General features: G+C 41.2%; 1 protein-coding gene across 1 annotated transcript; it reads right to left on the bottom strand.

Annotated features, from left to right (window-relative positions):
- Positions 1-620: 620 nt before the first annotated feature.
- Positions 621-7,451, bottom strand: NPY (neuropeptide Y). Its single transcript, XM_055420255.1, has 4 exons — positions 7,341-7,451; positions 6,218-6,405; positions 2,593-2,673; positions 621-800 (listed from the first exon to the last, which is right to left on the bottom strand). Exons 2-4 carry the CDS (start codon positions 6,403-6,405, stop codon positions 776-778), a joined length of 294 nt encoding a protein of 97 aa, XP_055276230.1. The 5' UTR covers positions 7,341-7,451; the 3' UTR covers positions 621-775.
- Between the last annotated feature and the right edge of the window lie 15,144 nt (positions 7,452-22,595).

Below are 22,595 nucleotides of genomic sequence, written 5' to 3' on the forward strand. Positions count from 1 at the left end.
TACCCCATGTTGTGTGAAAAGATAATTATCCTACTCAGTGTGTTTCTGTTTATTACTCAAATTCTAAGAGTAGAGGCCTAAGAAAATGTGCAGATCTGAGTTGTCTGCTACGGTAGCCGCTGGAAACACAGGGCTATTTAAGATACACTAAAATGTAAAACTCAGTTCCTTGTTTGCACTTGATACGTTCAAGTGCTCAAAAGTCACATGTGCCTAGTGACTACTATACTCAACAGAGGAGATTCAGGACATTTTGCAGAAGGTTCTATTAGACAGCAACCCTTTCTGCTGACAGCATAGGCTAACAAGGTTAACAAGAATTCCCTGTGAATGGGGGAAAAGTTCAGCAAAATTGTTCCAAATTAGCATTGCCCTGCCCAGTGTTTCAAATATGTCTGCTGTTCACACACACACACACACACACCCCACAGCTGAGTCTTAGTCATCATAAATCATATCTTTATATCTTCCATAGCCACTGCTTTAATATTGGTGAAACAAACCTTGAATCTGCTACTTGAGGGAGATTGTGATTTAATGAATAACTTCAAATATTTCTCACTATTGCAACAGCAGATTTTGCATTGAGGAGCATATACTTTTGAATGCATAGTGCTTTATTTAAACATACATATTTACAATGACAACAAAGGGAAACTCTGCAGAGGTGAGCACAGGGGCTGCATGCATTGGGAGGACTGGCAGACTCTAGTTTCACAGGATGAAATGGGGGTTGAAAAAGAGGCAGAGACTGGAGAGCAAGTTTCATTTCCCATCACCACATAGAAGGGTCTTCCAGCCTGTCAAACACAAAAACCAAAGCACGTAAGAGAAGCTTCTAACTTCCTGGGAGTCTTGCAAGAGTAAGACATCCAGCTCAGAACTGAAAGATGATCAGAAACTGTTGAAAAGGCTGCTGGCATTCTAAATAGGAGACCATGTAGAATATCAGAGTGGGAGACAGTGGCATAATGTACAGAGACCCAGCTGAGTAGCTTCACTCATGTTAACGGGAGTCTCAGGCAAATCTCAGAGGGAATATTTAAAAGGCTCTGCATTTATCAAAGAAGCCAAAGAGCTCTGCAATATTTCTGAAGATCAAAACTACCGGAATCACACGAAACTGTAAAAAGAAAGTTATTGTTATTCAACTCTGAATATGCTTCCTGTGTTTTCCTAGAAGGCTTTTTATGTAGTAAGATGCTGTTTAATAGACTATAAAGAACCCTTTTAAATAAAATCGCATTCACAGGCAATTTCAAGGCTGTCAAGTTTTGTCTCCTAAGTGCACATGATTGAAGCTGTCAATCAGAGTACAATTAACTCTATTTCATGCACCAGCCATATGACTTTGGGCCACAAAACAAAGAACAGCGTTAAGGCTGTAGGTCGGTCTGGATGATTATATATCTAATCCTGAGTAGATATAGCATATCCTAAACTTATTACTGTGACAAACATCATATGCCTATCAATGAAACATTAAAGCATGTATTGCTCAGTATTTTAAAACCACCCTTATGAGTTTTCCACCTGCTTCCCTTGAATTTGCTGCTCAAGTCTGTGCTAGTGCCACCAGAGACAAGAGCACTGGAGTTTTATTCCAATCCAAATTGTGTGTCCTTCAGAGAAAACAAACCTGACAACTCTAGACTTGCACCTTCACTCTGGCTGGCCATTTCACAAGAGAACAGAGGGAGAACCCAATGAAGAATGACAAGCCAGTCACATGCACTGAGCAAGTGTTCTAGTGACCTCTTCTGGGGAGCTTCGTTCTTGATGTTGTAGAGCTCTGGGTTTGAGGTAGACAGGCCATCTTACTGGGGGAAGGGACAGTGGGCCTGGGACAGGAGAGCCAGCTATTGAAAAGGAAGAGGAGCAGGCGTCTTTTCACTTGCAGTCTTTACTTAGAATGACCCCAGCCCAATGTTTGACATCTAGATATTAGAGGGCACCTGTCCTAAGGCAGCTCCACACTCCAAGAAAGCCCCAAGTTTCCAAGCAAGCCCTAAGAATAACACATTGTTCAATGCTCATTATACTGAATGTGATAAATTACAGTGTGACATCAGATGAACTAAAATAAGTCAAAAAGTAAACAGGAGCACCCCTTGATTTATCTACAGCTTCTTGTAAAACCAGCATGACTGGAGTGAAGCCAGGAGGGAACATTTCCAAGGATGTGTAGATCCTCCACATAGACTATAAGAACTAAAGATTACCTCGCCAAAGACAGACAGTTGGTTATTTCAATGTAGATATTAGGGCATACCCTATGCTTCCCCAATCTAAGCCAGTTAGAAATTTTCTATAGAGTAATTTTTGAGGCAAAAATCATTTATATTTGAAAATTTCAAAGGAGCATCAAATTAAGTTGAATCAGAAAATATTATCCCACAAGTTCAGAGATTTGTAAATGAGTATGTGAAGAGAAAGGTCCTCCATGCTCTGTTCCCCATCACTCTTTCTGTCCAAATCTTACCTGGTCTGGAGGACCCCATCCCAACACCTTCTTCTATCAGTCCTCTCTGATTTCCTTTCCCTGACCACCTTGAGCTCTGCAACAGTGTTCCCACATAAGTCTTTTCATACCTAGTTCTGGGAACGTTTCCCGTGCTTTCTCTCATCAAGAAGTCTGAAATCAGGGTCTCAGGGCTAGATCGTTTCCCGTATCTGGAAAAAAAAAAAAAACAGGTTGGGGGAGTAAAAGTCCTTTAAGGCAAGTTTGGAGAAACCATAAATACCTTTAGAAAAGAAAGATTTATGGTATTAAATATAAAACATAAACAAAATCATAACTCCTGCTTAAATTAGAATCTTGATGAATACCCACTGTAAGTCACAATGCTCTGAAAGCAACAGAAATGCACATTACTGCTGCTGAAATGCATCCATTCTCACAGTTACCAACAGATTCTGAGTCCTATATTTTCCATGTTAATGCAGGGTGCCAAAAGCTAAAAGTCTTCTCTCCTGACGTGATTTTAATCTGCCCTGAAAATACAAAGGAAACCTACTGGTCCATAGAAATGTTCTTGGTCTCTTTTCTCCCATAGCAGGGTATGGGTAGAACAATATATGAATTCAAGGTTATGTTTTCCTGCCAGGGTAGTATATGCTGCTGGCTCCAGGTGAGTGAGGACCTGGTCTGTTTGTCTGTCTCTCTCTGCTAAAGGAGCTGAGAAATCTACACCAAGTTGTAATTTTTTGAAGACACTATTTTTCCCTTTCTCAAAAAAAGCATTGGACATCAGTAGCTGCTTTTTTCACGAATAAAAACATAGTCTACTGTGAATTTATTAGATATCAGATAAAACAGCAAAACAAAGCTGATAGAGAGTATATGCTAGCTGCCTATCAAGCACAATTAAATCTAAATTTGGAGGAAAGAGTTCCTATTACTGCTCCTTTGCAGGGACTCAAGGAACACAAAAGCAAAACCAACTCTCTCTCCCCCATCATTTGTGAGATTTCCTCAAAGATTTTCTGGTGTTGTGATATCAGACTATAGGCAACAATTTATATGTATTTATTCTGTCCATCAGTTGATTTTACTAATCCTAAAACTCCTGGGCAACCTTAACTCATTTATTTTCATCATGCTTCAGTGAATTAAAGAACTGGTGAATATTTTCTCCAATTTATCATTAGAGAACCTAAGTCTGCAATCACAGAATTTGTAGTCAGAAAGTAGTAGGTACCCAGAGCAGCATCAATGACTGTTCTCCCATCTCAGATTAATTCTGGATTATCCTTCTTCTTGACAATGCTTTACCTTTCAAAGACAGCATCTCTAGGAAAATCAAACCTGGCTATATATTAGAATCACCTTGGGGGTTTTGGAAAAGCCCGGGTTCCACCCTCTGGGAGATGCTGATTTAACTCCTCAGGGGTGCAGCTCAGCCTCAGTATATTCTAAAAGTTCCCCAGATGATAACAATGAGACCAGGAGGAAGAAACTCTAGTCCAGGACTGGTTTCTCAGTCTTCGCACTGTGCACATTTTGAGCTGGATAATTATTTATTGTTAAGGACTGTCCTAGGAACCTCAGGATGTTCAGCAGTGTCCCTGGCCCCTACTCACTAGATGCCAGTAGTAGCCCCCATGCCACCCCACCCCACCCCACCCCATCCCATCCCACCATTATGACAACTGAAAATGTCTCCAGACATTGCCCAACGTCTTGGGGAGCATAAAGTCAACCCCAGTTGAGAATCACTGATATAGATGACTGTAAAAATAAAGTGTGGTAGATCTAGGCTCCAGAATAAATAATGCCACCTTTGGAAGCAATGAACCAGGGGTATATAGCTTTAGAACATGAACCAAGTAGAAAAGGGGAGGAAAGAGAATATCACAGTACCATCTATACCAAATTAAAATGCATGTGTATAAACGTAATTTCAAAAATACAAATGTGCATAGGAGTGGATGTGTGTGGTGGGAAGATGATGAGAGTATAGAAAGGAGGTGATGGGTGCAGATTATGAGCCTCTGAGTGTTTCTAAGAAGGAACTTATATGAACACGAGATAGGAAACTGCTTCAGGAACACTTGCTAACCTGAATCTTAGCCCTTTCCCTTATTTTCTCCTCATCAAAGGTGTTGAAGATCACTCTAAGTGCTGACATTAGTGACAACATCCAGAGATCAAGAGAAGGGCTCCAATTTAATCACTCCTAAAAAAAGTTTTCATGATATGTCCTTAATTTCATGATTTGTAAACTGGCAATAATTATAGTCACTTCAAAGCTTTGCAGTAAAGACTGAACAAAGTAATGCCTAGAAAAATATTTTGAAATGCTAAAGCTTTACACAATGGTAACGGTTTAAAAAATCATCTTCCTAAAACTAATTTACAGACTATATGCTATAAATAACTAACAAAGTCTTTCCTAGGAAAAAAAAACAATTTGTACAGATTTTTCTCTGGTCTTTATGATGCATAAGCAAGAATATGAAGCAATTAACTTTCTGAAGGTCTATTAAGATACAAGACATTCTTGCTTTCACTACTGAAAATTATCAGACTTCAGGGATCATAAACCAACACTATTTAATTCTAGCACTTTCATATATTTCTAATTTCATATAAATTGGTACTTTAAAAGCTTTTTGATGAAACAGAAAGTTTCATCAAAGTTAGAGTTTTCTTTAATACAAATTCTCCCCCACTTTGAATTCTTTCGAACTATTCCTTGAAATATAGTAAAACAACAAACAAAAAACAATACTTTAAAAATATAACTTAAATATGCTAAATAACATAAGACTTTGTAAAAAGCTCATTGTTTTCAGCTTATTAAGGACATTTCATCTCAGTTAATTTAAAAAATTGAATGATTCAAAACTAAGATGAATTAATTTTAGAAACAAATTTTAAATCCTATGTTACTTCTAAAATAGTTTGGATTTGATTTTTTGCTTAAGATTTGATGTTGAGAGTGAAATGTGGCCTTTCATTTTAGCTTTCTAGGGGTTCAGAATAAAGATGACAATTTCTCAAATTACATGTAATTCCTGGATTCATCCTAAAGTGAACAGATCATTGTAAGATTCTCCTTAAAAGAGCACTAAGTGGGCATTTTCTTTTCCCAACTCACCTGCTATGAAATGGGAAAAGTCTCAGCATTTTAGACTAATGTTTTCATACTAAATCTCTAATTAGGAGCAGGATTTTCAGGTAAGGGATTCAGACTGAAAAAAAAAAAAAAAAACACTGTAGGGGGAAAATAGTTCTATTTGTCTTTCCACTTCAGTCTGGGCAGGTTGAAACATCTGGCAATGTCTTTGGTGACCCAGCTGTTTCCTCCTTAACTTGTGCTGTTATTTTTCTATATACCCTGCAGCCCTCAGCTATAGCCACCTCCCCAGCGCCCTCCTGACCCCTTTCACTGGGTACTTTCCTATCCAGGTTTCCAAACAGTCCCCCAATTGCTCTAAGAACAAAAAAGACAAGGGGATGGGTGAGAGGAAATGGCCAGCCAGCCACCCAGACTGGGGGACCTGAGTCTGGGGATCAGGATTTTGACAGTAGTGGCCGAGGCAGTTGCTCCCTGTGCAAACATTTACTGAGAGCTGAGTATGTGCCTGATGCTGTTTGGCCCTGGGGTACAAAAAATAAAAAGAAAAGGTCCTTGTCCTTTAAGATGCCCATGATCTCCGGGTGTGCAAGTGGGGCGCTCCCGGAGTCGTGAGCCCCGCGCAGCCCACCTACCTCTGCCTGGTGATGAGATTGATGTAGTGTCGCAGCGCTGAGTAGTATCTGGCCAAGTCCTCCGCTGGAGCGTCCTCGCCGGGGTTGTCAGGCTTGGAGGGGTACGCCTCGGCCAGGGCGCCCAGGCACACGAGCAGGGACAGGGCGAGGGTCAGTCCGGACAACCCCAGTCGTTTGCTACCCAGCATCTGCGGACACCGAAGATGCAGCGAAGGGGGGCTTAGGGGATTCAGAGGACCCACGCTCCACACCTTCGTCCTCTGCCCCCAGCGCCCATCCCACTCCTACCACCCCCCCACCCCAACCTTCAATCTACGCTCGACCCAGTCACGCAGAGGGAGCAGAGAGTGGTGAGGCCATCCTGTGGATTCAGGTCAAGATCTGCTCTGGCCCGGCCCCTCTGCTCCGCCCGAAAACTCTGAGCAACTTTGGTCCAGTAGCAGAGCCAACGATCCGGCGGTGAGAGGCGCTGAGTTGGGGAGGCTCCGGCGCCAATTTAAAACACTTAAACAGATTAGAAGTTCCTCCCTCTGCATTGAGAATTTACCTCTTTTCTACTCTCTTCCCTAAACCCCTGTTAGAAGGAAGAAGTTTCTCCTTTTTCAGTTTTGATCTGCCCCGCTGCAGGAGCTCGTCAGTGATGGCAAACAGTACTTCGGGGTGGCAACTGGCGGGGAGAGGGGAGAGAACGGCTGCCCCGCCGGTGGGTCTCAGATCGGACCCGAAAGATCCCAAGAGGCGGCAGGGAGCGGTTCTTCCAAGCTCCGGGAATTCCTCATTCGCGCAGCGCTGCCTAGGAAACCTCCCTCCAGGCGGCGACCCTCGAGGAAACTGCCAGCTACCCTGGGATGGGGCTCGTGTTCTCCCTCCTTATCCACTAAAAGATAACTCAGAGGGCCGGCGCAGCCAGGAGGGTCGGGGAGAGAGCAGCTGTACCATCAGAGGGGACAGGAAGGGGCAGGTAGAATTTAGCCGCCAAGAAGGGCTAGCCCGCGTCGAGGCGCCTGAAAGCCCCGAGCGTAGGGGTTAGGTATCGGGGCGCGACCCTCCCAGCGCCCCCGGCAAGTTCACAGGCGCCCCCTCTCCCTCGGCTCGCGTCAAGTAAGTGGGTCTTGGCACTCACGGTGGCGGGCTGGCTGGCCGGCGGGCGTGGCTGTGCGGCTAGGGCTCAGTAGTCTGGAGCGCCTCTTCTAGGGGTGAAAGCCGGCAGAAGGGGGTGTCCGGAGCAGGTTGCAACAGGGTTTTTATGGCTTTCCCTAGCCACGGCAGGAGGGGCCTCGGGCAATCACGCTCCGCTACTCCCACCTCGCAGCTTCCCGCCCCCGTTGGCGGGGGATGAGGGAGGGGAGCTACTGCCGCGCAAGCCTCGGCTCCGGGAGCCACCCACACCCCCAATTTGCCAGCGCCAGCCAGGCCCCAGGAAAGGGAAGCTAGCAGGATGCTAGCGCAACAGCGCGCCCCGAGAGCGCAGGACCACGCCAAAGCACAAGTTCCTGCCCTCCTGCGGCGGCCAAACCTTGCCGTCCTCCACGCCCGGGTCTAGTCCTGCCAGAGATAGGAGCAGCCAGATCATCTCTGTCGCCCGTCACCTGGACTACCACCAGCTGGGCACCAGGGTTGGGGTACCCTTATCCGCTTCGTGGTGAAGGCTTTCTGGGATCCGTGTGGCTAGGGCGCGGACACGCTTCTGAGTGCTTTCGGGGGAGACAACTTGGTGCCGGGATTTTCCTGCGCCTAAAGCGGCTCCCAGAAGCCTGCGCGAAGTCCCGAGCTAGAGGACCCCAACGCCCCACTCCTCCAGGGCTAAGCAAAATCTTCTGTGGCTTAGTCCCTTTTCCCAGCTTGATTTTGGTGGAGATTGGCCCTCTCCAAGAACTCGCACGAACGCTGGGAGTCCAGTCGGAACCCTACAGTGTGTAGCGACTGAGAACTCCTCAGAGGTGGGACACTTTCTAGGTTTGCTGAAAAAGAGAGGAGTTTTAACCTCGGAGAGACTCCTTAAAGCACGAACGAAAATTTTTAGTCCAAATCGACCGGGTAGTCAAATGAACAGCAATTTTCTTCTATCTGCTGGCCGTTGAATAGTGCCAAATAGGTTTGATTAACGTTGATTGAGAACGTGGGTTCTAATTGAAACAGGTTAAAAAAATCATTAATTTGCCCATCGCATTAAACCTACAGAATGAATATTCTGTATGAAAGAGTCATAAACTGTTTTTACAGGATCAGGATTTCATGTAGTGGATTAGGTCTTAAAGTTCCCTGAATGAATACTTTTAGAAGTCTGAATCTTCCTAAATAAATGGCATGTTAAGGAATTAAAGCACTAAGTTACAAGTTATTTCCATGCTAAAATGACAAGTGATTCTGTTAAACTGACATGTTGTTTTGTTTAACAGCATTGAATTACATATCAATTATTGTGCAGCAAGCAATCCCAGGTGTGTGTGTGTGTGTGTGTGTGTGTGAGGTTTTGAAGACCAACATCCTTTTCACTTAGGTGACTTCCTCTTTCCACATTACACAAACATATGCCAGGAACACAGATGCCAGGCTCTCGGGCTGCTCAGAAATGCTTATGTGAAAGAGCCTTTGCTAAAGTTAGAGCAAAACACTTTCTAACTCTGATTCCATTCTTGATAAAAAGAGAGGCACTTCGAGCTGCTGATTCATTTCTTTCCTTTGTTTCAAAATCATTTATTTATGCTTATTCTTAACAGCTTTGTTGAAATACAATTGAGATATACTAAGCTACAAATGGGGCTTCCTTGGTGGCTCAGATGATAAAGAATCTGCCTGCAATGGGCGAGACCCAGGTTTGATTCCTGGATTAGGAAGATCCCCTGGAGAAGGGATTGTCTACCCACTCCAACATTCTTGCCTGGACAATTTCATGGCTAGAGGAGCCTAGCGGGCTACAGTCCATGTGGTTGCTAAGAGTCAAACATGACTGAGTGGCTAACAGTAAGCTACAAATATTTAGCATATTCCATTGGGCATATTCTTACTCATATTCCAGTGAAGTCATCACTACAATCAAGTTTCCTCATGTCCCTTTGTAATTCCTACCTCTGCTTGTCCCTGTTCCCCTTCTCCACTGATCTGCTTCCTTTGCATTCACTGGAGCTGTATCAATGCAATTCTATGGTATGTATCTTTTGTCTGCCTTCTTTCATTCTACATCATTGTTTTCAGATCCACCTATGTTGTTGCATGTATCAATAATTCATCTTTTATTGCTCAGTAGGAATATTTTGTTATATGTATATAATTTAAACTTAAAAAAATCTATTCAACTGCTAATGGATTTTGGGTTGTTTCCAGTTTGGACTATTACAAATAAAGTTTCTATAAACATTTGTTACAAACCGTTGTACCAACATGTGCTTTTATTTCTCTTAGGGAAATGCTTGGGATAGAATGGCTAGGTCACATCATAAGTATATGTTGTCCCACAGTTCACTGTTGGTCTGTTTGTTTTTGTATGCTTTGTTCTTTGTGTGTGTTGACCAATATTTTCCTCTGCAATGTGTAATCACTACAAAGACCATATAGTTTTATCTCTAGAATTTCAATTTGGATACTTTTTTATTTCTCTCATGTCTCATTATGTCCAATCTTTTCTTTGGCTTCTTGAATATACATAAATAATAATTTGTTTACTATTTCTCATTGGTGTCACTTCTGTGCTACCCTGGATTGACTTATTTTTACCTTGCTATGACTTGTATTTTCTTTTTCTGTCTGCCTGATAATTTTGGAAAGGATGTCAGGCATTGTAAATTTTATCTTGCTGTTTTGTTGGATGTTTTTAAAGTCCTAAAACTATTTTTGAGCCTTGTTCTGGGACACAGTTTAAAAAACTGGAAGTAGTTTGATCCATTGCATCTAAGGTTTTTATTACGTGGGCCCAGAGCTGGCTTTAGTCTACGTTTAATTTTCCCCACTTTCAAGGAAAGCACCTTCTTACTTTAATTGATAGCTGATGTCCCCTGAATTATGAAACTTTTCCATCTGGCTGTTGGAACAGGATTATATTGTGGACACTGGACACTGTTTCCTCTCATCCTTTTAAGCACATCTTTTCCTGTTCTCAGGTGATTTCTTCATGTGCACGATATGATCAGTAATTCATTATATATTTGAGCTGGACACTCTGAAGATTTTGAGTGTTCTCTCCCTTATCTGGTACTCTACTCATAAACTTCAGCTATTTCAGTTCCCGCTCTACACTGCAACCTGGATAATTTCTTCATGCAGTGGGCTGAGACAGTCATAGAACTCCCCTCAATTGTTTCCCATCTCTAAGAGATCATTGTCCTTTACTGCCTGATGTCCAATGTATTTGAATGTTGTTTCATGTATTTTTGTCTGGTGTTTCAGATATTCAAACAGGAGGGCAAACCCAGTTCCTCTTTTTATTTCTTACCTAGAAGAAGAAGTTTCGTAGTGAGGCTTTGGGGGAAAAAAGATGTTTATACTCATTGTCTCTTTTTCTTCACTTTGGTTTGGTCATAAAACCATGGCAACATAAGTTTGTCTGAATCTAGCAACTGAACCTGTTATCAGTAAGACCTCCAAATTGCAAGCTGCAAAGACCTTTACTAGTAATCTAACTTCTCTTACTGTTGCCTTCACTGTTGTCCTCTGGGTCACGTCCTTCCCCTCTGATCTGGCCAGTCTTCTCTGCTAACTTTCCCTTCTGTAACTAGAGCCCCACCCTTAACCCTTCCATTCTGCACACACTAAACAAGTGAACTCATCTACTTCCATGGTTTATGAGTCTGAAATCTCCACCTCCAGCTAAGGGCTCATACCTGGAATCCAGGGCTAAATGTCCAAATCAGAAAATCTTGATCAAGCCACGAGTATAGATTATCCAAAATAGAGCTTCCATGAATATAAATTCCTAATTTTCTAATTCTGAAATTCCTAATTCTTAAATTTCATAGGAAGTCCAAAATATTTTCAGAATCCTTACATTGACATGCAGGGCTCACATATTTTGAGCCTTATGTACCTCCTAGGTTTATCTAACCTAACTTTCTCCTTCAGTCCCTATATTCCTGCCTGTGGGCTTTCTTTCTGCTCCTTAAATAACCTTTCAACTTGGGTTTTCATAGTGCTATATTCTCCCTCTGAAACATTCTCTCTCTCAACTCTTTACCTGGCCAACACTTACACATCCTTCTAGTTTTACATTGAAATGTCACTTTAGATTTTCCTAGTCCTCGAGGCTGGATTAGATCCCCTATTATAAATTCAGAGAATCCTGAACTTATAAATTGCCCCTAGCTACTGTTTGAATGTATTATCTAGTTATTATATTGATATTGTTAATATCTATTAATGCCATAAGAGAAGGAACTACATACTTTTTATTTAATTATGTATCCCTAGTATGATTCCCAGCACTAAATTGACCCCTAAAGAATATATCTTGATCAGAAATATTTTTATGAAACTGAGTTTCATAGGAGCCTATTATTAAGAATAGGGATTGGCAAACTATAGTCTGAGCCACTTCCATCAATAAAGTTTTTCTAGAACATAGCCATGCCCATTCATTTACATATTGTCTAAGGCCACTTTCCTGCTACAATGGCAAAGTTGAGAAATTATGACAGACATACTGTAGGGGTTATAATCCTGGCCCACAAAATCGAAAATATTTTTTTTTTTGTAATTAATTTATTTTTTATTGGAGGCAAATTATTTTACAATATTATATTGGTTGGTTTTGCCATACATTGAAATGAATTCACCCCGGGTTTACATAAGTTCCCCCTCCTGAACCCCCCTCCCACCTCCCTCCTCCCTTTATCCTCCCTCTGGGTCATCCCCGCATGCCAGCCCCGAGCATCCTATAACATGCATTGACCCTGAACTAGTGATTCGTTGCACATATGACAACATACGTGTTTCAATGACATTCTCCCAAATCATCCCACCCTCACCCTCTCCCACAGAGTCCCAAAGACTGATCTATACATCTGTGTCTCTTTTGCTGTCTCGTATACAGGGTTATCATTTGCATCTTTCTAAATTCCATATATATGCGTTAGTATGCTGTATTGGTGTTTTTTTTTTCTGGCTTACTTCACTCTGTATAATAGGCTCCAGTTTCATCCACCTCATTAGAACTGATTCAAATGTATTCTTTTTAATGGCTGAATAATACTCCATTGTGTATATGTACCAAAGCTTTCTTATCCATTCGTCTGCAGATGGACATCTAGGTTGCTTCCATGTCCTGGCTATTATAAACAGTGCTGCAATGAACATTGGAGTACACGTGTCTCTTTCAATTCTGGTTTCCTCGGTGTGTATGCCCAGGAGTGCGATTGCTGGATCATATGGCAGTTCTATTTCCAGTTTTTTGAGGAATCTCCACACTGTTCTCCATAGTGGCTATACTAGTTTGCATTCCCACCAACAGTGTAAGAGGGTTCCTTTCTCTCCACATCCTCTCCAGCATTTATTGCATGTAGACTTTTGGATAGCAGCCATTCTGACAGGTGTGAAATGGTATCTCATTGTGGTTTTGATTTGCATCTCTCTGATTATGAGGGATGTTGAGCATTTTTTCATGTGTTTGTTAGCCATCTTTATGTCTTCTTTGGAGAAATGTCTGTTTAGTTCTTTTGCCCATTTTTTGATTGGGTCATTTATTTTTCTGGAATTGAGCTGCAGGAGCTGCTTGTATATTTTGGAGATTAATCCTTTATCAGTTGCTTCATTTGCTATTATTTTCTCCCATTCTGAAGGCTGTCTTTTCACCTTGCTTATAGTTTCCTTTGCTGTGCAGAAGCTTTTGATTTTAATTAGGTCCCATTTGTTTATTTTTGCTTTTATTTCCAATATTCTGGGAGGTGGGTCATGGAGGATCCTGCTGTGATTTATGTCGGAGAGTGTTTTGCCTACGTTCTCCTCTAGGAGTTTTATAGTTTCTGGTCTTACATTTAGCTCTCTAATCCATTTTGAGTTTATTTTTGTGTATGGTGTTAGGAAGTGTTCTAGTTTCATTCTTTTACAAGTGGCTGACCAGTTTTCCCAGCACCACTTGTTAAAGAGACTGTCTTTTCTCCATTTTATATTCTTGCCTCCTTTGTCAAAGATGAGGTGTCCATAGGTGTGTGGATTTATCTCTGGGCTTTCTATTTTGTTCCATTGATCTATATTTCTGTCTTTATGCCAGTACCATACTGTCTTGATGACTGTGGCTTTGTAGTAGAGCCTGAAGTCCGGCAGGTTGATTCCCCCAGTTCCATTTTTCTTCCTCAAGATTGCTTTGGCTATTCGAGGTTTTTTGTATTTCCATACAAATTGTGAGATTATTTGTTCTAGTTCTGTGAAAAATATCTTTGGTAGCTTGATAGGGATTGCATTGAATGTATAAATTACTTTGGGTAGTATACTCATTTTTACAATATTTATTCTTCCAATCCATGAGCATGGTATATTTCTCCATCTATTAGTGTCCTCTTTGATTGCTTTCAGTAGTGTTTTATAGTTTTCTATGTACAAGTCTTTTGTTTCCTTAGGTAGATATATTCCTAAGTATTTAATTCTTTTCGTTGCAACAGTGAATGGAATAGTTTCCTTAATTTCTCTTTCTATTTTCTCATTATTAGTGTATAGGAATGCAAGGGATTTCTGTGTGTTGATTTTATATCCTGCAACGTTACTGTAATCATTGATTAGCTCTAGTAGTTTTCTGGTAGAGTCTTTAGGGTTTTCTGTGTAGAGGATCATGTCATCAGCGAACAGTGAAAGCTTTACTTCTTCTTTTCCAATTTGTATTCCTTTTATGTCTTTTTCTGCTCTGATTGCTGTAGCCAAAACTTCCAGAAAAATTGAAAATATTTACTCTGACTCTCTATAGAAAGTATTTTGTTGTTAAGTTACTAAGTCATCTGACTCTTGTGACCCCATGGACCATAGCCTGCCAGGATCCTCTGTCCACAGCATTTCCCAGACAAGAATTTTGGGTTGCCATTTCCTTCTCCAAGGGATCCTCCCAACCCAGGGATTGAAGCTGCATCTCCTGCACTGAAGGTGGATTCTTTATCACTGAGCCACTTTATAGGGAAGCCTATAGAAAGTATGCAGACATCTGCTTTAGAACTTTAATATTTTACCTAAGGACCTTCCCCAATGGCTCATTGGTAAAGAATCTGCCTGCAATTCAGGAGACGTAGGAGGTGAGAGTTTGATCCCTGGGTGGGGAAGATCCCCTGGAGGAAGAAATGGCAACCCACTGCAGTATTCTTGCCTAAAAAATTCCATGAACAGAGGAGCCTGGCAGTCTATAGTCCAAAGGGTCACAAAGGGTTGGACACAACTGGGCATGAACACGATTTTATATATATCACAATTTGAGGGTCCTTAATATGCCAAACTACTTCCTGTCCCAGGACTCTTGCACATGCTTTCTCTGCCTGGAACACTCTCCTTTCCTTTGACTCTACTGGCCAACTTCTACTTATCCTTCATATTTTACTCTGCATGTCATTTCTTTATAACCTCTGAATCTAGAATAGGGTTCTCTCCATCTTGCCTCATTGTATGTTTTCATAGCACTTTAATCTTTCCCTTTAAAGATATTTTCATTGCTGTCATTGTCTAATTAGCTGAATTATTATATGTATTATTATTTGCTTGGTTACTCTGACATTTCATAAGTGTAAGCTCTATGAGAGCATATGTTTTGTTCATCATTATACTCCCAATGGGGCTTCCCTGGAAGTTCAGTGGTAAAGAATCTGCCTTCCAATGCAGAAGACATGGGTTCCATTCTTGGGTTAGGAAGATCCCCTAGAGAAGGAAATGGCAACCTGCTCCAGTATTCTTGCCTGGGAAATCCCATGGACAGAGGAATCTGGCGGGTTACAGTCCATGGGGTTGCAAAAGAATCAGACACAACTCAGCAACTAAAGAACAACAAAAAAATACTCCCATAACTTAGAATAATGAGTTCTATGGAGAAAACTAATTGTCAGAGAAGGGAAAGTTGTGTGGTAAAAGAAAAAAAAGAAAACTCTTTTATTCTATTCACAACACTTCTGATAGCAAATGTGTGAGTTTTTCTATACCAAGCAATCCTTCAGTTCTCAGTGGTCACTGATTTTATGTCCTACTATTGAACTCAGTTCTGACACTACCTGCCTGGACTTAGTGCAGCTCTCACAAGTTAAGGATTCAGTCTCACAAGACTGCCCCCAATTTCTGATGACAACCTTAAGTCTAAGATTGTCAACTATACTTCTGGCCAACCAGCTATAAGTTGGTTCAGGTTGGGGTTCTAACCTGAACCAATTTATATTGGACTTGTTTCCCACAAGCCACCAGTTACTCACAAAACATCTGGTAGAACGGCTTACAAAACTCACGAAAACATTTACTTAAGTTTTTTGGTATATTACAAAGGATTCTGTAAAGGACACAATGAACAGCCAAATGAAGGGCAAATGATGGGAAAGGGGCACCGAGAAGTATCCATGTGCTCTCTAGATGCATTATCTTCCCTGCACCTCCAGGTCATCACCAACCTGGAAACTGTCTGAGCCCCACAGTTTGGGGTTTTTTTAAACGTAGATTTCATCAGAAAGGTGTGATAACTCTATTTCTAGCTCCTCTTTCCTCCTTGCAGATTGGGGGGTAGGAACTGAAAGTTCAAAGCCTCTAATTACAACTTGGTTTTCTGTGACCAGCCCCCAACCTGAAGCCCTCTAGGACCTTCCAGACACCAATCATCTCATTAGCATACAAAAGACACCCTACTCACTCTGGAGAGTCCAGAGGTATAAGAAGCTCCTGTGTCAGGAACTGGAGTTAAAGACCAAATATTAGAAGAAAAGATGTACGTAACACCCTTATCACTCAAAATAACAAGGGTTTCAGGAACTCTGTTCTAGAAACCAGGAACAAAGACTAAATATATTTCTTGTTATAACACAAGTGGTCAGGGCAGATCTCATTGAGAAAATGACACTGAGCAAAAACTTGAAGAAAGTGTGGGAGTGAGCCATGCAAATGACGGAGGCAGAGCCACAGAGGCAGAGGAAAGCCTGATGTAAGAACCTTAGGGCAGGTATGTGCCTGGCATTTTCAAAGATCACGAAGGAAGTTATTGGGGCTAGAGCAAAGTAAGAGGGAAAAAGAATAATTTTTAAAAAATGAGGTTAGAGAGAAATGGAAAAGAAAAGATCTTAGAGTGCTTTGGACATATTTTGGCACTTCCATCAGTGAATTGGAGAGTTCATTGCAGGTTTTAAAGCAGAGAAGTGATATAATCTGAACTTATTTTTAACAGAATCACTCTAGCTGCTGTATTGAGGGCCTGGGCAGCAGTAGTGAAGCCAGTTTGGAGGCTAGTAGAGTAATCCAATGAGACATTATGTGACTAGGACCAAGGTGGTAGAAGAGGAGAGGTGAGAAATGGTTGATTCCAGATATATTTTAAAGGTTCAGTGAAGAGTGTAAAAGAAAGAGGAGAGGATGGTCCCAGATATTTTGGCCTGAGCAACTGAAAGGATGGGGTTGCCTTCCATCATAACGGAAGTCATCTTGGGTAGAGTATATTTGAGGTTGGCATTGGGGGCTCAGCTGAAAATATAGTAAGATCTTAATGTTTATTAGACTGCAAGGGGAGAAGTCAGGGGTATATATGAATCTGGAGTAAAGCAGAGTGATCTAGATTTGAGACTTAAATTCAGGAAGTATTTACCTTTAGGTGACGTTTAAAGCTGTGACAATTTGTAAGACTGACCAGGAACCCAGTTAAGAAAGACAAGAGCCCCCAGTGGAATCCTGCAGTGAGTGAAAATTGACGAGTTCAGGAGATGAGAAGGGATGAGCACAATAGCCTGTGATGGAGGAACCAAGGATTAGAGGCCAACCAAGAGTTTGACGCTTGGTGTTCTCACAGCCAAGTGCAATGTTTTGTTTTTTTTTTAAAGGAAGAAAAAGTGAATATCTACAGCAAGTACAACTGAAAAGTCAATTGAGATACAGGCTGAAATTGACCACTGTTTTGAGCAATGTAGGGGGGTCTTGACTAGAGCAGTTTTGATGGACCAGCAGAGCTTAAAGGAGAAAGAGAGAAAAGATCTTGGAGACAATTCTTTCCAAGAATTTCACAGCAAAAAGGAGTAGAACATGAGGTAGTAACTGGTGAGAGAAATGGGGTCAAATGAAAGCTTTTTTAAGACTGTAAGACTGGGAAAAGAAGTAGGTTGGCCTGCTAAAGAGAATAATGAAGGAAGCGTAAAAAATAATGGAGAGAGTTCTAGGAGTTTTATATATTAGGAATTTTTATCCCATTTTGAGATGAGTTGCAAAATATTTACTCGTGGTTTATAATTTTATCCTTTGACTATCCTTCAGTTCAGTTCAGTCTCTCAGTCGTGTCCGACTCCTTGCGACCCCATGAATCACAGCACACCAGGCCTCCCTGTCCATCACCAACTCCCGGAGTTCACTCAAACTCATGTCCATCGAGTCGGTGATGCCATCCAGCCATCTCATCCTCTGTTGTCCCCGTCTCCTCCCACCCCCAATACCTCCCAGCATCAGAGTCTTTTCCAGTGAGTCAACTCATCACATGAGGTGGCCAAAGTATTGGAGCTTCAGCTTTAGCATCAGTCCTTCCAATGAACACCCAGGACTGATCTCCTTTAGAACGGACTGGTTGGATCTCCTTGCAGTCCAAGGGGCTCTCAAGAGTCTTCTCTAGCACCACAGTTCAAAAGCATCAATTCTTCAGCGCTCAGCTTTCTTCACAGTCCAACTCTCACATCCATACATGACCACGGGAAAAACCATAGCCCTGACTAGACGGGCCTTGGTTGGTAAGGTAACGTCTCTGCTTTTTAATATGCTATCTAGGTTGGTCATAACTTTCCTTCCACGGAGTAAGCATCTTTTAATTTCATGGCTGTAATCAGCATCCGCAGTGATTTTGGAGCCCCCAAAAATAAAGTCTGAAAACGGTTTCCACTGTTTCCCCATCTATTTCCCATATCCTTAATGTGTTGTTTTTACCTTGTAGAAGTTTTTAATTTGTGGTTAAATGTATCAATATTTTTTTAGTGGCTTCTGAGTTTTGGGTCTTAGTTTAAAACACTTTTCACACGCTGTATCAGGGGCTTATGAAATATGGCTCAAAGGTTATATCCACCCCTTCATTTGTTTTGTAAATAGAGCTTTATTGAAAAACAGTTATGCTCATCTGCTATAGTGGCAGAATTTTGTAGTTGCAGCTACTATTTACTATGTGCATGCATGTGCTCTAAGTTGCTGTAGTCGTTTTGACTCTTTGCAACCCTATGCACCATAGCCCGCCATGCAAGAATTATGGAGTGGGTTGCTGTGTCCTACTCCAGGGGATCTTCCCAATCCAGGGATTGAACCCACGTCTCTTATGTCTCCTGCATTGGCAGGCAGGTTCGTTACCACTAGTGCCACCTGGGAAGCCCATTTACTATGTGACCAACCAGTTAAAATACTGCCAATTCCTGTTCTATTGAAAAAAAAAAGAATTTGCTGTTTTTTGTCTTGTACTTTCATAATCTCTTCCTTCTTTTATTCCTCCCTCCCTTCCTTCTACCCTTCCTTCCTTCCCTTCTCTCTCTCTCCTCTCTCTTTCTTTTCTTTTTTTTATTGGAGGCTAATTACTTTACAATATTATATTGGTTTTGCCTTACATTGACATGAAACCACATGTACATGTGTTCCCCTTCTTGAACCCCCCTCCCACCTCCCTCTTCTCCTTATCCTCCCTTCGGGTCATCCCCATGCACCAGCCCCGAGAATCCTGTATCATGCGTTGAACCTGGACTGGCGATTTGTTTCACATAGGATAATATACATGTTTCAATGCCATTCTCCCAAAACATCCCACCCTCACCCTCTCCCACAGAGTCCCAAAGACTGTTCTATACACCTGTGTCTCTTTTGCTGTCTCCTATAAATGGGGTCGCAGAGAGTCGGACACGACTGAGCGACTGAACTGAACTGAACTGATACAGGGTTATCATTACCATCTTTCTAAATTCCATATGTATGTGTTAGTATACTGTGTTGGTGTTTTTCTTTTTGACTTACTTCACTCTATAATAGGCTCCAGTTTCATCCACTTCATTAGAACTGATTCAAATGTATTTTTTTTAATGGCTGAGTAATACTCCATTGTGTATATGTACCAAAGCTTTCTTATCCATTCGTCTGCAGATGGACATCTAGGTTGCTTCCATGTCCTCGCTATTATAAATTGCTGCAATGAACATTGGAGTACATGTGTCTCTTTCAATTCTGGTTTCCTCGGTGTGTATGCCCAGGAGTGTGATTGCTGGATCATATGGCAGTTCTATTTCCAGTTTTTTGAGGAATCTCCACACTGTTCTCCATAGTGGCTGTACTAGTTTGCATTCCCACCAACAGTGTAAGAGGGTTCCCTTTTCTCCACACCCTCTCCAGCATTTATTGCTTGTAGACTTTTGGATAGCAGCCATTCTGACTGGTGTGCAATGGTATCTCATTGTGGTTTTGATTTGCATCTCTCTGATTATGAGGGATGTTGAGCATTTTTTCATGTGTTTGTTAGCCATCTTTATGTCTTCTTTGGAGAAATGTCTGTTTAGTTCTTTTGCCCATTTTTTGATTGGGTCATTTATTTTTCTGGAATTGAGCTGCAGGAGTTGCTTGTATATTTTGGAGATTAATTCTTTGTCAGTTGTTTCGTTTGCTATTATTTTCTCCAATTCTGAAGGCTGTCTTTTCACCTTGCTTATAGTTTCCTTTGCTGTGCAGAAGCTTTTAATTTTAATTAGGTCTGATTTGTTTATTTTTGCTTTTATTTCCAATATTCTGGGAGGTGGGTCATGGAGGATCCTGCTGCGATTTATGTCGGAGAGTGTTTTGCCTATGTTCTCCTCTAGCAGTTTTATAGTTTCTGGTCTTACATTTAGATCTTTAATCCATTTTGAGTTTATTTTGGTGTATGGTGTTAGGAAGTGTTCTAGTTTCATTCTTTTACAAGTGGCTGACCAGTTTTCCCAGCACCACTTGTTAAAGAGACTGTCTTTTCTCCATTTTATATTCTTGCCTCCTTTGTCAAAGATAAGCTGTCCATAGGTGTGTGGATTTATCTCTGGGCTTTCTATTTGGTTCCATTGATCTATATTTCTGTCTTTATGCCAGTACCATACTGTCTTGATGACTGTGGCTTTGTAGTAGAGCCTGAAGTCTGGCAGGCTGATTCCCCCAGTTCCATTCTTCTTCAAGATTGCTTTGGCTATTCGAGGTTTTTTGTATTTCCATACAAATTGTGAGATTATTTGTTGTAGCTCTGTGAAAAATATCGTTGGTAGCTTGATAGGGATTGCATTGAATGTATAAATTACTTTGGGTAGTATACTCATTTTTACAATATTTATTATTCCAATCCACGAACACGGTATATTTCTCCATCTGTTAGTGTCCTCTTTGATTACTTTCACCAGTGTTTTATAGGTCTTTTGTTTTTTTAGTAGATATATTTCTAAGTATTTTATTCTTTTCATTGCATGTGTGAATAGAATAATTTCCTTAATTTCTCTATTTTCTCATTATTTGTGTATAGGAATGCAAGGGATTTCTGTGTGTTGATTTTATATCTTGCAACTTTACTGTATTCATTGATTAGCTCTAGTAGTTTTCCGGTAGAGTCTTTAGGGTTTTCTGTGTAGAGGATCATGTCATTGGCGAACAGTGGAAGTTTTACTTCTTCTTTTCCAATATGGATTCCTTTTATGTCTTTTTCTGCTCTGATTGCGGTGGCCAAAACTTCCAGAACTATGTTGAATAGTAGTGGTGAGAGTGGGTACCCTTGTCTTGTTCCTGACTTTAGGGGAAATGCTTTCAGTTTTTCACCATTGAGGATAATGTTTGCTGTGGGTTTGTCATATATAGCTTTTATTATGTTGAGGTATGTTCCTTCTATTCCCACCTTCTGGAGGGTTTTTATCATAAATGGATGTTGAATTTTGTTGAAGGCTTTCTCTGCATCAATTGAGATAATCATATGGTTTTTATTTTTCAGTTTAAAGCTGATCACCGAAGAATTGATGCTTTTGAACTGTGGTGTTGGAGAAGACTCTTGAGAGTCCCTTAAACCACAAGGAGATCCAACCAGTCCATTCTAAGGGAGATCGATCCTGGGTGTTCATTGGAAGGACTGATGCTAAAGCTGAAACTCCAATACTTTGGCCACCTCATGTGAAGAGTTGACTCACTGGAAAAGACTCTGATTTTGGGAAAGGTTGGGGGCGGGAGGAGAAGGGGACGACCGAGAATGAGATGGCTGGATGGCATCGCCGACTCTGTGGACATGAGTTTGAGTGAACTCCGGGAGTTGGTGATGGACAGGGAGGCCTGGCGTGCTGTGATTCATGGGGTCATGGAGAGTCGGACATGACTGAACGACTGAACTGAACTGAACTGAATGTGGTGTATTACATTGATTGATTTGTGGATATTGAAGAATCCTTGCATTCCTGGGATAAAACCCAGGTCATGATGTATGATCTTTTTAATGTTGTTGGATTCTGATTGCTAGAATTTTGTTAAGGATATTTGCATCTATGTTCATCAGTGATAATGGCCTGTAGTTTTCTTTTTTTGTGGGATCTTTACCAGGTTTCTTTCTTTTCTTATATTAAAACCTGGGATTTATCCTGGGTATGCTGAATAAATTAGGATTTCAAATTTATTCTTCTTTAGATTGTCTATCAGTTTCCTCACACAACTTGTTGAAAAGTTTGTAATTTTTCCCATATCTTTGGGATGCTACCTTTATGCATACAGTAATAAATTTCCATAAATATGTGTCAGTTTCTAAACTTTCTGTTTTATTCAATTGGTCTTTCTGTCTATACAAGAATCAATACAAGTACCATACTGCTTTAATGATACGGGTTAAAATCTTTAATGATATAGGTTATTTCCTTTTGTTTGCTATCTTTTGCTTTATGACCTATGGTTGTTGTTGTTCAGTCGCTCAATCATGTCTGACACTTTGCGACCCCATGGACTGCAGCATGCCTGGCTTCCCTGTCCTTGACCATCTATCTCCTAGACCTTGCTCAAACTCACGTCCAATGAGTCAGTGGTGCCATCCAACCATCTTGTCCTCTGTCATCCCCTCTCTTCCTGTCTTCAATCTTTTCCAGCATCAGGGTCTTTTCTAATCAGTCAGCTCTTTGCATCAGGTGGCCAAAGTATTGGAGCTTCAGCTTCAACTTCAGCATCAGTCCTTCCAATGAATATTCAGGATTGATTTCCATTAGGATTGACTGGTTTAATCTCCTTGCAGTCCAAGGCACTCTCAAGAGTCTTC

This window comes from Moschus berezovskii, chromosome 3 (assembly GCF_049115385.1).
Source record: "Moschus berezovskii isolate FMDL1 chromosome 3, NW_MosBer_1.0, whole genome shotgun sequence".
NCBI classification, from domain to species: domain Eukaryota; kingdom Metazoa; phylum Chordata; class Mammalia; order Artiodactyla; family Moschidae; genus Moschus; species Moschus berezovskii.

Coding starts and splice junctions, on each gene's coding strand:
- NPY (XM_055420255.1), bottom strand. CDS start 6,405: ATGCTGGGTAGCAAACGACTGGGGTTGTCCGGACTGACCCTCGCCCTG. Junction 2,674..6,217: donor AATCTCATCACCAGGCAGAG/GTAGGTGGGCTG, acceptor TTTTTTTTCCAG/ATACGGGAAACGATCTAGCC. Junction 801..2,592: donor GGAAACGTTCCCAGAACTAG/GTATGAAAAGAC, acceptor TGTGTTTGACAG/GCTGGAAGACCCTTCTATGT.